The sequence below is a fragment of the Opisthocomus hoazin genome, chromosome 4 (assembly GCF_030867145.1).
Source record: "Opisthocomus hoazin isolate bOpiHoa1 chromosome 4, bOpiHoa1.hap1, whole genome shotgun sequence".
Taxonomy (NCBI): domain Eukaryota; kingdom Metazoa; phylum Chordata; class Aves; order Opisthocomiformes; family Opisthocomidae; genus Opisthocomus; species Opisthocomus hoazin.
In genome coordinates this window covers 73,761,974-73,778,114 of record NC_134417.1, presented here as the reverse complement: position 1 = coordinate 73,778,114, position 16,141 = coordinate 73,761,974, and the positions used below count along the sequence as shown (strand labels likewise).

General features: G+C 40.0%; 1 protein-coding gene across 10 annotated transcripts in view; it reads right to left on the bottom strand.

Annotated features, from left to right (window-relative positions):
* MLLT10 (MLLT10 histone lysine methyltransferase DOT1L cofactor) overlaps nucleotides 1-16,141 on the bottom strand; it is a 144,499-nt gene that overhangs the window by 99,870 nt on the left and 28,488 nt on the right. For all 10 annotated transcript variants that reach the window (XR_012763782.1, XR_012763783.1, XM_075419501.1 and 7 more), the window contains exon 4: nucleotides 10,454-10,508. Coding sequence is in view for 8 of the 10 variants with exons in the window: in XM_075419501.1 (XP_075275616.1) it covers nucleotides 10,454-10,508 (55 nt within the window). In the remaining 2 variants the exon portion in view is untranslated. The remainder of the gene's footprint in view (nucleotides 1-10,453; nucleotides 10,509-16,141) is intronic.

The window sequence follows — 16,141 nt, the reverse complement described above, 5'->3', positions numbered from 1 at the left end:
AGACTCCTCCACAAAACTTGTCAATTTAAGGGAGGTCAAGAAGATTCAGTTTCACCATATAAGGAACAGATAGTAGCAGAGAAAAACAGAAAACGAAGCAAACAACCATCATCTTTTTCCCAAGAATCAAAAGACTAGTCACTTTTGCTACAAAGAGTAAGCATGGAAGCAAGGATGCCTACAGCCAAAGTAAGTGTGATAGCTCTCCTCTGTCTCACTGATGGAAGAACAAGCTACAAGCAGACTTTACTTTTAATGTTTTCTGCAACTGAGAGGGCTCTCGACTATATAACACAGCAAGAAAATGCCTTGCCCATCCTCCACTGCCACTTCCTTCTCTTTTAGACAACTCCTCTCAGGCAAAGCACCGCACTCAGAATGCCAGCAGAATAAAATACCTATTGTCACGTTCAGAGTTCCGTGCTTTTGTTTACTGTTTCTTACTGGATAACTGTCTACTTCGTCTGCAGGGATGACGAAACATCCTAAAGATACACCCATCCAAACTGTACATATAGCCAACAAAAGAAGCAAGCATTTATAAAGATTTTTTATATTTAAGACTACATTAAAATACATATTTTTTTTCAATTAACTCCATCTAAGCCATAAAGCCTGAGCTGTAAACTTCCTATTAAAATCACCTGCTACGTTATTATTGGGCAACTATCAACTTCATCAGCAAATACACATCTTTTCTTCTTTCTCCCCCATAAAAACCCTCATCATTAAATCCAGTCCTTTCAAGCTTCCCCAGTGTTTAACTGTGAAAAATACTGTTGTATACCCATGCTTTAGAGTTTAAAACAAAATTTCAGTAGCACTGTTCTACACATTCAATAACATTTAAAACATTCTCACCAGTTTCTGTTGGAATTAAAATCATTTTATCACCATTCCTCTTCACCCAAAACACCTCACAGAAATAACAGGATACTCTGACTTTTCTTAATTGTTCTCCAAAGTCAGCCAGGAATTCATGCCATTTTTCAGATCATTTTTGTTTCAAGTAAGTTCTTCAAAATCACCTATATAGACCATATCATTTACTATTTAAATCAATTATAAGCTTCCATTCACTTTGGTTCTGCATGGTTTGTATCCAAACAACTGGCCACAGATTTATTATTCACCTATTTTAATTTTACTTATAAAATTTACAGTAATTGCTAACAAACTCCTACTATTCCCACTGAATTGCTTACACTCTATTTGCTTTTGCTTTCATCTCCCTTTCAAGACAACTTTAATAGGGATGGGGAGCTGGCCACATGTTTTTGCAAATACAGGCATTGGCATCTTGAAAAAAGTTCTTAATATTTTTTTCCCTGTCCTCAGAACTTTCTTTTTTTTTTTTCTCTTTTCTTATTTGACTTACTGTTTTTCAGTCTTTGAGAAGGTGGCCATTTGACACATTTGCTTTCTCAATAATAGTATTTTTACTAGATGATAATGCCTGGCTTACTTATTTTAAAATAAACTTAGGCTTTAGCTTAAAAACCATAAACTAAGAAATCTATTATAAGAATTAAAATCAGCCACTGAGTTTGCTTGTTTCTATACATTCTTATCAGAACTGCTTTCTCTGAAACTGCTAAAAAAAGTACTGACAGCAGCCTACCATGGGCTGGCAGATTCACTGAGTCTCTTTGTTTTAAACAATCTAATATTCTACAACAATCAATGCCTCCATTCAAAAATTGTAAAATGTCATCAGTTTCTGGTTATTACTTATTAGAAACAATTTATTGATGACAGCCAAATTAAAATTTAAAATATTTACTTCAACTGCACTTTCAAGTCCAATAACTTTGGGAAATGCTGCTTACCTTTCAAAAAACAAAAATCACTGTGCTTTTTAAGATACCATCACACAAGTATAGCTAAGACACTTTCCTTTGAAGAGATTTTAGGAAACAACTTCACCAACTAAACCAACTCCAAGATCTACTCTGATAACAAAAATAATGAAAACAGTTTGCTCCAACATCAGAAATTGGAAATTTGTGCTGAAAAACCTTCAAAGTTTAAGTAAGTCCTGTGAAAAATCCATCTTTTCACTTGAGTCCTTTTTTATTTTGATTTATCCCTCAGAAAGATACACTACCGAGTTCTGCTGATTTTTACGTTTCATTCTGGCATGCAAAATGTTTAATTACCAGCACAGAATCTATCCAAATTTCACCAATCTTTTCCTGAGATTTTTATTTCAGATGCCTAACATTTTTAAGTCAGTGAAAACTTAGCATTACATACTTAGCAAGTATAATTTGAATATATATTCTTCGTTAGCATTCAGAGTAACAAATCTCAGGCTCTGCAACGCTAACTGAAAATAAACATTTGATCTGTTATGCCGATGCAACAGAGAACAGGTAACTCCTAACAACTTCACCATCAGCAAACAAAAGACTGTTGCCAACAAAGAACTCTATAACTAAAAGCAAACTCTAACAAAGTAATCTAAAATTAACAAAGAAAACCCAGGAAGATAAATAATACACAGTACATTATCCATCTAACTAAATTTTTGCCTTTACAACTACTGTGTAAGTGTTCAAAACTGGATTCACAAGCACTTCCACCGTAAATAAATTCATAGTACTTTTAAATCGTCCTCATCATACTTTTAAATCATCTTCTAGTGCAAATTTTGAAGCCTTGCTTTTATAATCTTTAACTTCATAATAAAATAATAGCAACAGACGTGTCATCTATCCTACCACCCAAATCAAGAGAAGCTCACCTGTAGCCTCTGAACTAACAGACACAGAGTAGGCGCTACACTAGGGCTACATCCCACAATGTTGAAGCTGTGCTGTAAAGCGGTAACAGACTGTAAGAGGCCAGAATCATCACACTGGATCCAGCCGTTGTGCAGGTCTGGTCCCTTCAGAGAGCTCTGGGATGTCATCACCAACTCCTAACCACGCACCAATTCCAGAATAAATTTTGTTTCTACGTTCTGTGTAAGCTTCTGAACAGTCCATTGTATCTTCACTATGGAAATTTTACTTTATTTGTAACTACTGCTCACTCCTAAGCCAAGTGAATGTACTCTTCTAGCACGGAAAAATGTTTCTTTGTTAGTTTCTTATTAGGCTTGCTCCAGGTTGTAATTTAAGGATAGACCTGAATCCATTTCAGCTGTGGGCTTCACTACAGGTAATGTCTCACCTTACTCCTCACTTTCAACTGTGCATGCTTGACCTCTCCCTGTAACATAAGCTTGCCATGTAGCAGGGCAGATAAAATTTTATTGACCTGATTACTAAACTTGGAGGAAAATAAAAGTTTACCTTCCCGTAAGATCAGCAAGTAAGTTGATGAAACGCATATTGTGGTCATGTGATTACTCTACACAAAACCACCAGTAAAGAGACACCCAGCCATGGGAAAACCACAGTCCACTCCTTTCAGCAGAGGTCAACAGATGTCCGAGACTACACAAAATTGCACCCTCAGTTTCCACAACTATCGGATGTGCTGACTGACCCCAAGACTCAGCATACTTCTTACGTACCTATATTGGTACATAAGAAAAATTCACTTTGGATGATCATTCAGCAGCACAACAAACAGTTTGGTTTTGAAACAGCTACGGATTACATCCCACTGGTCCACTGAGTAAGCTAATCGCTTTAATGATTTTATCTGGCATGTTATGGCATTAATAAGTGTCTTCTCCCTCCCTGAAGAAACCCTTTTATACCACAAAAAGAAGAAATGTCCTAAATATTTATCTAAAATTGTTTATCAATTTTTACTGTCTTTCCCAGTTAAAAAAAAAAACACACATACAAACTCCTGCAAATCTGCACAAAAGGACCAGAACACTTGTAGGTAAGCACTTCTTGCAAAATGCATACACCTGAATGTGAACATAGGACATTACACCATCCACATTCTTGCATATTAATACCAAGAAAACTCATCAGAACAGTAAATCTGACGGTGAGAGCTGCTGGCTTTAATAATAGCAATAGGAAAACCTAGCATACAACATTTTTATAGACTTGGGAGATCCCAAGACTAACCCAGGGGATGGGAAGAAGGCCTGGATGATGACATAAAACCACCGCATTGTTAGCTGGCCTTTTCCCAAGCAGCTGCGTGAAAGAAGTCTTGGTGAAAAGTCACACAAAGAATGCTGTTACACAGCATTCCTGATCATCATCCAGTGGAATCAGATTTCAAAGTAACAACTTGTGCAGCAAAATCGAGCCTTTTAGGCTTACAGAAGATTGTGGACAAAGACTACTGTAAGACAACTATTTAAATGTCAGATGCACAATACTAGATACAACTGAGTAATTTGCTTAAAAAAAACGACTGCATACTCAGTATTACAAGACTACAGAAGAATAGGGATTCAAAAAACTATAATCAGTTCAAATGGTCATGATATTATTTCCTCCTCACAGGGTGTCAAAAATGCAAAGGAAATCACTGCAGCAGTTATTACTCAATTGAAAAGGCACAAAACTGTCAGTCTATTTTCAAACAAATGCTCACTTGTTGCTTTTCTGTTTTCCAAAATATTTTGTCCAATTACTAATCTCTCTTTCAACCGCCTTCTTACACATCAGTCAGCAAATCAACAATCAATTCATAAATATATATCAGTCTTTCTCATTTTAAAAAAATTATATATTCAGTCACATGTTTAAAACCACAGTGGTGCCCCTAAATGAATATGAATACCAAACTTAGCAAGTAATTCTGCCAATAAATATATTCAAAGAGAAAAGTTCCTTTTTCAACTCAATCCTACTTTTCTACTTCTAGTATCAATAATAAATAAATAAAACCCAGTAAATAACCTCACAGATTTCATAGAACTGCCATCTCTGAATAATGAAAAAGTCCTAATGTTATGTAAAACAAATTCCACAAAGTCCACCTATAGTGAAGACTATTTTTTGTTCACGAAACTTAACTATAGTTGTAAGACAGTCACAGATACCAGTCAGCGAAAATATTAAAACATATTCAAAGCTTATTCCTAAAATTTCTGACATTCACTCTGATCATAACCATGCAGTGTCCCACTCCTCTCAACAAATAAATTAAATCAAATGTGCAGCTAAATACAGTCAACTCTTAATAATCCCAGGCACAGATAACACGCTGACAGATAAGCCACCTGATGGATATTAGTCCAGGCTACCCTCTGCTAAATCCAACTGCATTGTTTCCAAGATCTGTGCAAGTGCAGGAGCAGAATGACCGTTTTCACACAGTGTGAAGAGGCTGAACAAACATGTGCAACCAGACCTTAGCTGCTTCTGTGTTCAGGGTCAGTTCAGGTCTCTGACAATGGAAAGCACAGGAGGGGCACTGAAGCAGACTAGGATGTATTCTGCTCAAATCCAGACAGAATTACCTCTCCGGGCTCGCTACAGGTTCCGATTACAGTGACAGCAGCCACCATCACCAAGCCAAGGAACAGGCAGGCATCTATGTACTCTCCAGTGTACTAAAACAGGTTATGAGCAAAAAAAAATGCCATTTCCACTTGGCGCTTCATATGAACTCTTTAGTCCTTCCAGATCCAGACACACTAGCAACTTGGTGCAGAACCACTTGGATGAGTTTCCAACAGTAAGTGGGATGTTTCCACAACACTGTCTAGAAACCACTTGGCTAGTACAGTCACTATTATCTAGGATAACTGAACTTCCCCTGTCCCACTCCACCTCCAATAACTCAAATAGCCAAGAGGTAACTATGACTGCAAAAACAGTTAATGCCTCAAAAATGTAAATTACCCATGTCTTCTGTTTTCAGAGCAAATACAGAAAACAGTTCACTCAATTTTAAGAACACTCTTCAGGCAAAAGCCTTGCTAAAATCAATACTCTCGTTCCAATTTCAGGATCTGGCCTAGTTTTGAGGTACTGTGAATGTTTAGGCTAGTGAAAATATTCTTTAATTAATGAGAAAAATTCGTAGCAAAAAATGGTGACCCGTAATTACATTAGTAATCTATGTTACGGAAAATTAAATCATACTGTAATCACTCTGCAGCCTAGAGATTCCATGGCATCACATACAGCAGATTCACTTCTCTAAAATTTCACATTCAGCTCTGGTAAAGATCATGTATCATTTGGAAGACATATAGAGAAGCGGAAAAAGAATGGTCAGTTTTCTGCACAAAGAACGCCAAATCAGTCTGGCCTCCTTCATCCTGAGAAGAAGCCAAAAGAAAAATATGACTGAGGTCTATAAAGCCAGAAGAGGCACAGAAAAGGTGAACACAGAATGACTGCTCTTCGTCACTTCCTATCACTTAGCAAGGGCCCAGTGGCATCAAATAAAACTGTGAGGTAACAGGTTCAAAACAAACCAGTGCACATCTTGACACACTGTACAGATCAAGCACAAAATGCCTTGCCACACAACATTATGGACACTAAACCTTTATACAGAAGTGGACACATTAATCATATGATGGACTCCTGTTCCATTAAAAACAAAAATACCACCTCTGGTTCAAGAAGTCCCAAAGCGTAAATACTTGTAGGCTGGGAAAGTATTCTGAGAAAGCATACAAGAACTTTCCCAAGAATCCAGTTCATACTGATAAAGAGAGCAGGTCAAATGTTGTTTGGCCTCCGCGATATGCTCCTCTCCTCTTACTGTCTCTGGCTGGCACTTTCAAGTTTTGTACAAGATCCATGACAGTACTGCTCCAAGAATGCTGTATTTATGGTACCACTGAAAACTGTAATTCTGTATTTGCTACAGATGATACTGGAGAACCCAACATTAACCCCCAGCAACTGTACTGATAAGCATGACTAAGGTACAGTAGATGTCTCCAAACAGAAATATAAAACCTAAAAAGCAAATCTAAAGAAGCGCTGATTTTCAGAAAGTCAGCTAACCAGTAACAGGCCACCACGAGGAGAGGGAGAAGGACGAAGAATTCACACAGAGGAACCTCATGCCACTCGGGGGGTGGGAGAAGGCGAGGGAGAAGGGACAAAAAAACTCCATGACACACCAACACAACCACACTATACACCACCCTCACTATCTTCTAGTCAGTCAGTAATACTTTAGAACAACACACAAGTTTGACTACGTTGTCATATATATCTTACAGTGCCCCAAAGTTCTTAAAGGCAAGATAACACCATCATATGTGAGCTATAAGATCAGGCTGCTTTCAGGTACAGTCGTGCGACTGACTTAAAACGGCTAACGCGCAGCCTGCTGCTGAAAGAGCAGTCCTGGTCATTCCCCTGTATCAGCATTAGCCTGGTCAGCTGGGTCAGGGAACTGACTTCATTTAGCTGAAAATGAACCCGGGGTCGGGGAGGAAGGTTTTAAATGCTAGTACCATCACAAAGGAGGAAGAAGCAATGCATAGCAAGGACCCTCCCTGCAGTAACCGCGTCTTACTTCAAGTTAAGAAAATCATGGAACCCTATAGTAAAAGCTCCGTAGACCAATAAACATTAAGATTCCTGACGTAAAAGAGAATACAGTATCTTCAACACCCAAACAAAACACATTTCATCACCTGATTAAAAAGCAAATATCTGGAAGACTGTTACCAAAAAAAAAAAAAAAATCTACAAGAGCAGTAGACCATGTATGAGCTAAGCTATCTGCATATTCAAACCAAAAACTGCATTGCTTTTCTGGCCATAAAGTGAAGTTACTTGTTTCCAGAAGGCAGAAAGAGGCATAATGTCGTACCACTGACATAAAATCAGTAATTTCTTCACTTGTTCTGAAAAGCTAAGACCATTTAATTATTACTACACTTACAGAAAGACTCCATAATTTCTAAAGCTGGGTCCTTACAAGGTTTTATCAGAAATGTTTGTTTCAAGTTTCTTCAGGAATACCTGCATCTTTTTATCACTTCCCTTGGCAACAAGTGGTATAACAGCATTAAAAAAACCCAAGTATTAATCGACTGTAAACAGAATTTTAAACTGGCAAGCCCATTTGTTGTGCTTTAACCTGGCAGTCAGCAATCACGACCACGCAGCCACTCACTCGCTCCTCCCCACCACCACAGAGGAATGGGGAGGAGAAGGGACAAAAACTCATGGGTTGAGCTAAAGACAACTTAATAAGGCAACAAAGGAAATAATAATGGTCATATTAATAACAATAATGATGTACATGCAAAACAAGCAATACACAATACAATTTTTCTCACCACCTGACGACCAACTGCACAGCCAGTCTCCAAGCAGCAACTACGGAACTCCCAGATCTCGCCAAACTCACAGAGAAAGTTTGAACTCCCGGAAAAATTTCGAACTCCTGAAAAAGATTCCTGCCCTCCGGGCAACCCCCAGTTATGCACTGAGCATGACGCCTCTGGTATGGGATACTTCTGTTGGGCCAGCTGCCTGGCTGTGCTCCCTCCCAGCTCTTGTACACCTGCTCATTAGCCGAACACAGGAAACCGAAAAACATCCTTGACTTCTTAGCAACAACTAAAAACATCAGTGTATTATCAACATTCTTCTCACACTAAATCCAAAACACAGCAGCTACTGAAAAGACAATTAACTCTACCCCAGTCAAAACCAGGACACCATTACATGACCTTCAACAATATCTCCTTAGTTCTGAAACTCTTTGGCACAATCTCGTTAGGCAACTCTTTGCAAGGAAAGCTTCAGGTTAGATTTCTGAAACGCAACACTAGTCAGAGTTCATTTTTTCCCAAGGTTCCCATCGTTCTATAAAGCTGTTAGTTAAAGGATGTTTGGTCCATATACAATTTGCTGTATTCAACACCATGGACAAGATCTGTTTACTGAGGGAGGGATGTTTCCAGAAGGTGAAGTACAAATTCTTACGACTTCTCTGCTATGTAATTTTCACTATGAAGCTTTCACTGATGAAAACAGTTGGTCATGAAAATTATAACAGGGACAATACTGTTCCTAGAGTGTAACATCTTTGCTATTTAAACATAAATAATTTCAATCTCATACATTAACTCACTTTCAGACAAGAATTTATAAATACAATTAAAACAGATATAAGAGATATAACTAATAGGATGCTCAGATCTCTGATGCACCCTGTCAAAATACGTTCTCAAGACTCTATGCAAAGAAAAAGTTTCAGAATTACCATACAGAATAGCAAGGAATTTCCAAACACTACTTCAAGTATAAAAACAGAAAACCTTTTCAGCTACTTCACACTTCACAAGTTTTACTGTATATTTAAAGAGGTTTGAGGTTTTCTTATTACTTATTTCCTAAAAAAGCAAGTGTCCAGCTGCCATTTCTGAAGAAATGAATTCAACACTGCCATGTATCAACCTGTTCCCCTGAGGGGAAGAATAGTTCTAAGGCTAACGTACTGGGCTGGGACTCGCGGTAGTTTCATTGACACACAGACAACACAGACTTACTACAATCCACCAGCTAATCACAAATGACACGAAGTTCACTAACATGCTTGAATGGTGAACACTAGAGCGTATACTGTATGCTGCAGTCAAAGTGCAGACCAGGGAAAAGGTAGATCAGCCCGAACACAAGCAGGCTCTGTGTTCTTGCAACTCAGCTGCAACAGAAATAGCAAAGCTACATCAACTGCATCAACACTAAGCTAAGACATAATTAGTTAGAATACTACATATGCAGTATAAAATCTCCAGAAAACAATTTACATAGAGCCTCCAAATGAAACCCAAAATCCTGATCCATACTTTCTCCTCTCACAGGAGAAAGGGCTCAGTATCAAAATGACCTGGCTATTTACAGATAAATGATGGACAGGAATTTAGAAATATCTAATAAAGAGAGAAGAAGGAATTCCAGAAGTGATTGAAAAATTAATTGAAATTTTTCATTCATATCACCCAGCTATCAGTATAAACATAACCAAGACAGGATATTCAGCGGAGACTTTCTCTAGCAGTTCTACTCAGCTGGAGCAGAACTGATGATAACCTGAAAGATGAATTAGAAAGATGCAAGTGACAGGTAATCACTACTCCAACTTTTCAGCTCTAACTTCTTTGTTACAGAACACACTAGTAAATCAAGCATGAAAGAGCTATCCTTTGAAAATGCATGGGTGCATTCAGTCTGTGCTACAGACACAAAAATTCCACCTTCCTCCATGAATGGTGCACTTTCAGTGTCTTTCTATAAACGTTCAAACTCCAACTAAATACACATAAAATGTGTCCTTTTTCACCCATTAAAACTTTGTGTTAAAAAGCAGTTTCTCCTTCATTGTAACTCTTTCTAAAAATAAAACTAAGAATAATGATTGATGTTCTCAAACTAAATTCAACGTATATTGGACAAATAAAGGTTACCGTAAAATAGTCATCTCTTTCCAAACCAGCCAGTGTTTTCATTTATGTTTTGGATCCCTATAATTTTCTTCCACAGTCTTATTTCCCTCATACAAAATACGAGAGTTCACAAAAAATAAGAATAAAACTTACCCCCATTATCTGTTCTCTTTAAAGCACCATCCTTATGAGGGCATAATTCACATCTCTAGGAAAAAAAGCAAAAATAAAATAAAAAAAATGGAATGATCATAGAAGCACTGAAAAAGAAACCACACACATTAAAATTGTTAGCGGTCATTAAGGAAGCAACCATTCTTTCAAAGTGAATAGGTGTGTTTAGCCTTAACCTTTACTTGAATATTAACGTTAGTTTGTCACAAATCAAGCTTTCTCCTTCAGATCTTGAAACTATGACATATTTAAGTTATTCACAGTTCTACCTCAAAGTTTTTATTCTTGGATTCCACACTCTGGAATTTTGGAGACAAGCCTCCAAAAGCTACAGTATGGGGTAGGCTCAAGGGATAAGAAACTTCGGCACAGTCCAAAGACTCCCTACCGTATTTCCTTCTCCTAGGATCTCTGTGTTCACCAAGGGAGTCAATCACAAAGACGTGCCATGGATATGTTAGCACAGGTGCACATGCTATAGCTGACTTCACAGTCTCTGCTGACTCTCACACTGCGAGACCAAAACCAATCTCCATTTCTGTCTCAGAAAAAGGAGATCAGAACTTGACCCATCCTTGAAATTGTCCAAGACTGCATGTCTGGAAACATGCAACTTGACATCATATTCTTCTGACATACACCAGGATCACAACAGTACAATCTTCCTGCTGTCACTGCCTCTATGAAGTTCCTAATATCAAGTTTATCTCTAAGTGTCCTAGAGCAGTGTGAACCAATTCCAAATCAGTTCAGAGATGACAGAAATGGAACACGTTTGACACACATTCCACTTCAACTGCTTCAAACAACATGCAAAGGAACACCACTGTAGGAGATCCTGTACCTAGGAATCACCTTATTAAAACCTTGATGTATTCCCAAATTAGGGACAACTCAAAGCATACCAGTCTAACAAGCTTTTTAAGAAACTGAAGAACAGTCTGATCGTCACATGCAAATTTAATACCACATCCTTCAAACGGACAGGGACATCTGGCATCAGTACAGGTCTTCTCTGTGTTCCCTGAACAGTACTATTCTCCGTTACCAGCTACCTTGCAAGTCAGCAGAGAAAGAAGCCTGTGGTGCTGGAAGTGCCTCAGAAACAGATTGTCCAAACTTATTTGAGGAATGTGACATTCCATTCCTGAAATTCATATAGCTGAAGTATATCTTGAGGACTGACTATTCCTCTTAACCTGTAAAAAAATTTATATGAGCAGCAAAGAGGCTTTCACAAAGGGTAGAAAAGTTCTTAAATTATTTTTACTCAGTACATTGGTATAGGCAGCTACACACAAGAAGAAAAGTCTTTAGGACTGCTGCTTTTTGTCTTTTGCTTCACTCATCCCTCCCTCTCACATTCATCCACTAAAATTATCAGCAATTTACTGAAAGGTAGTATAAAATCTATGGCAAAATTTAGAGATAAAAGTGGTTGAAAACTTCTGAACTGTTCTGTAAGCTGCCTGCAGACTGGGAGCATGACACCGTTTTTAAAGTCAAGATTATAAGGACTTCCTTGCCACTGAAACAAACTGATCAGTTCATTTTAAACAAAATCCTACACATGCAGTATGTGTGCAAGCTGTATCTTCAGACTCCAGCTCTCCAAACATTAAACACTGGGTACTGAGAGAAACTCAGCAGCAGTAGGTTCATTTCAGTGAATTCCCCATACACTGAACCAGATTCTCAAAGCAGGAAGCCTGGTACTTATTGATGGTGACAGTGCAAGGTTGTTCCCACCCCAAAGCTGTGAGGTGGCAGCTTGAGGCCCATGACTGGACACGGCACACCTACCGCTGAGACAAGGGAAGCTGTTAACACAGTCTACCTTGCAGTACCTCTGCAAGCCTGTGGAAGTTTGACAGAGATTTTCACTAGTGGCAAAACCAGTTTTGGAGGTTCTCTTCCTCCCTCCCCCTCCCCCTCATTACTCTCCCTCCACCACTCCCTCAGCTGCTGACCCAACTATCTGTGAGGCCACACCTTAAACTGGATCTGTGAAATGAAATGAACTTTTTAACGTTTTTAATCAGGTCATATCATTGCTGCAATTTAAGCATAATCCCACAATCAGTTGCATCAGCAAAACCGAAGGCAGGGAACAACAGCACTGCGGCATTAATAATTAAAGAAATAGCAAGCTTTTTGAGTACCAAAAAATAAAAACAAATAAAATCATCACAGGACACTGAGAGGCAAGGAACTGAACCAGTCCTTTATACAGAAGAGTTAAGCATGCTCCATTCAGTCTCTTCAGAGCTCAGTTCCAACTAACTTCTTGTTGTCTCACATCTCTAACAGGACTCCAGTCATTACTGCCCTACAGCCCTGGCTGCAACCAGTCAGAGAAGACACAAGGCAGAAAACTGAAGTGGAGGAAGGAGCTTTGACAGCGGAAGAAAGTGTGCAGGGAGCTCTGAAGAGTATCCTCTTGCTGGCAGGGAGCAGCACATCTGCACTCAGCCCTCACCAAGATGGAGCTGAGCAACTGTGCAGCGATACTTGCACTCTCATGACACAAAGCACTTCTGGTACCCTGAATTCTAGCCACAATCTGCAGTAAAGTAGCACCCTAGTAACCTAATGCACCACACCATGACCCTTGCCTCTTCCCCCTCTAGGATACGAGCCTAACTCCTTCCCAGCCTCCACACTCTCAGATTCTGTTACCCACTTCTGCTCCCCCAAGTTTCAATATGCCCCACGTAGGAACACCACTAGCTTTGCCGGGTGGAAGCAGTGTGTCTCATCCCTTGAGACAAGTAACTAGTAGAGTTTTTTCCTTTATTTTTTTTTTAAGTAACACTTTGTTACACATCCTAAAATCTTACAGCAATATAACATTTTTTAAAAAAATGCAACAGTTTCAGCTGATAACTTGCAAAGTGACTAAAAAAAAATCCTTAGGTACTTTCAAAATGCTTCAATGCATATTGTTACAAAGGATGCTGTAGAAGAAAGGAAAGCAGATAGTTGGGTGTATATGTATCTCAGAAGTTCAGTTATTTATAATTTCATATTTTAATGGTTTTCTCCGTGCATTGTCTCCTTCCCGTTTATTTACGGACAGAGGTTGGAGTTGAAGTGAACAGCAACAGCTCTCTGCAACTGCCACATCACGTAGAACTTGTATGATGGAATAAAGCTTCGATCTCCACAACACACTACAAGGATTAAAGGATTCTGTACGGATGGTCAGTTGGTCTCATAATATTTGAGCACACACTGTGCCAGGGCTCTCTTCCCCAGCTGTGCATTGTTGTGCTTCCCATAACATCCTCCTAGGGAAGCTCAGGAAGTGTGGGCTGGATGAGTGGACAGCGAGGTGGATTGAGAACTGGCTGAATGGCAGAGCTCGGAGGGTTGTCATCAGTGGCGCTGAGTCTAGTTGGAGGCCTGTAACTAGTGGTGTCCCCCAGGGGTCAGTACTCCACCCAGTCTTATTCAACTTACTCATCAATGACCTGGATGAAGTGACAGAGCACACCCTCACAGCAAGTTTGCTGATGACACCAAACTGGGAGGGGTGGCTGATACACCAGAAGGCTGTGCTATCATTCAGCGTGACCTGGACAGGCTGGAGAGCTGGGCAGAAAGGAACCTCATGAAGATCAACAAGGGCAGGGTCCTGCACCTGGGGAGGAATAACCCCATGCAGCAGTACAGGCTTGGGGTGGACCTGCTACAGAGCAGCTCTGCGGAGAAGGACCTGGGAGTGCTGGTGGACGACAAGTTGACCATGAGGCAGTAGAGTGCCCTGGTTTCTAAGCAGGCCAATAGGATCCTGGGGTGCCTTAAGCAGAGTGTGGCCAGCAGGTTGAGGGAGGTTCTCCTTCCCCTCTACTCTGCCCTGGTGAGGCCTCATCTGGAGTACTGTGTCCAGTTCTGGGCTCCCCAGTTCAAGAAAGATGAGGAACTACTGGACAGAGTCCAGCGGAGGGCTACAAGGATGATGAGGGGACTGGAGCATCTCTCCTGTGGGGAAAGGCTGAGGGAGCTGGGCTTGTCTAGCCTGCAGAAGGCTGAGAGAGGACCTTATAAATGCTTATAAATATCTGAAGGGTGGGTGTCAGGAGGATGGGGCCAGACTCTTTTCAGTGGCGCCCAGTAACAGGACAACGGACAATGGGCACAAACTGAAGCATAAAAAGTTCCAGCTGAACACGAGGAACAACTTCTTTGAGGGTGACAGAGTACTAGAACAGGCTGCCCAGGGAGGCTGTGGATTCTCCTTCTCTGGAGATATTCAAAACCCGCCTGGATGAGGTCCTGTGCAACCTGCTCTAGGTGACCCTGCTTCGGCAGGACGTTTGGACTAGATGATCCCCAGAGGTCCCTTCCAACCCCTACCACCCTGTGATTCTGAAGTCTTAGCTCTGGTAAAAGACTTCTGACACATATTTATTGCCTGAACATTGAAAAACATTGTGGGGAACTACTAAACAAGCTGGGCAGGGCAAGGGGAGGGTGCAGGAAGAGGTAGCAGGAGCAGACACAACATCCACAAGATATTACAGCTTAAATAGGGCAGACTCCTATGACTGATCAACAGTTCAGATAAGTAACATGGGGTTAGACAATGTACATATGAATACCAAAGAGGCTGACTGCAACCAAAGAGAATAACCACACTCTTGGTGTGCAGAAGGGCACCACTTCTATAGCAAGGAGGGGCACCAGCGCATGTGGTGCTATAGGTACAGGTAATTGAGTTAGTTTGAGGAAGAAGAGTAAAAAGACACAAATACTGGCTGAAGGAAGACTGAAATCATAGCGACATTGTCCCTTCCCTTCCTGTCCTTACAGAATGTAACATGGACATCATCTTTTTGCAGCTCTTTGGTGCAACAGACTGGGTTCATGGATCTAACTTCTGTCCAAGCAGAACTGAGGTGAACTGTGAGCAGGAGCTGATTTGGACTATGAGGTCTGCTGAGGACTAAAGTGAAACCAGCCTTAAAGTTCTGCAGCTGGAACAGTCTGACGGTGTGACTGTCACAACTCACTTCTGAGCTACATACACGGCAAGTTACTTAAGTGAAAGAAGATTGATCCTGTGACCTTAGCATCAAAGCAAATTGAGACTGCCTGGGTCTGATGAAAAACCCACTGTCTCCTGAGGTGTCCAATCTTTAAGAAGTCACCCAGCAGAGACATAAGGTGGTCAAAAGCACGGGAGGCCCACACAGAAGGGAAAGAACCAAATTTTTTCTGTCATTATTAAAAAAAGTAGAAATAACCAAGAACAAATAAAGAACAGTAAAATAAAAAAATAAACAAAGAATGAGAGCATCCACTAAAGACAACCAGCAGAAAAAAGTTCCAAGACTGGAAGACCAAATTAAAAGCAGTAAAGAAGGAGCTAAATAAACCCATCTTCCTATACTGAACTAGTTACAGTCCAGTTTGGCTCCACTGCATTGTGACACAAAGTTTTCTCCCCCTATTTTAGATAAATACGCCTTTCCATTTTAACCAGGACTAACAGTTACCTTAACCAGAAGTAGATAACATTAGCCAAATCTAATTACTGGAGTCTTTTTGCTTAATCGAACTCTACCAATTTTTCAATTGGAAATGGAGGAAAGGCATAGAGAAGCTGATTTAATCCCACACACTACCTTATTCACGTTGAAATGAAGAGAAAGAACAAGAGAC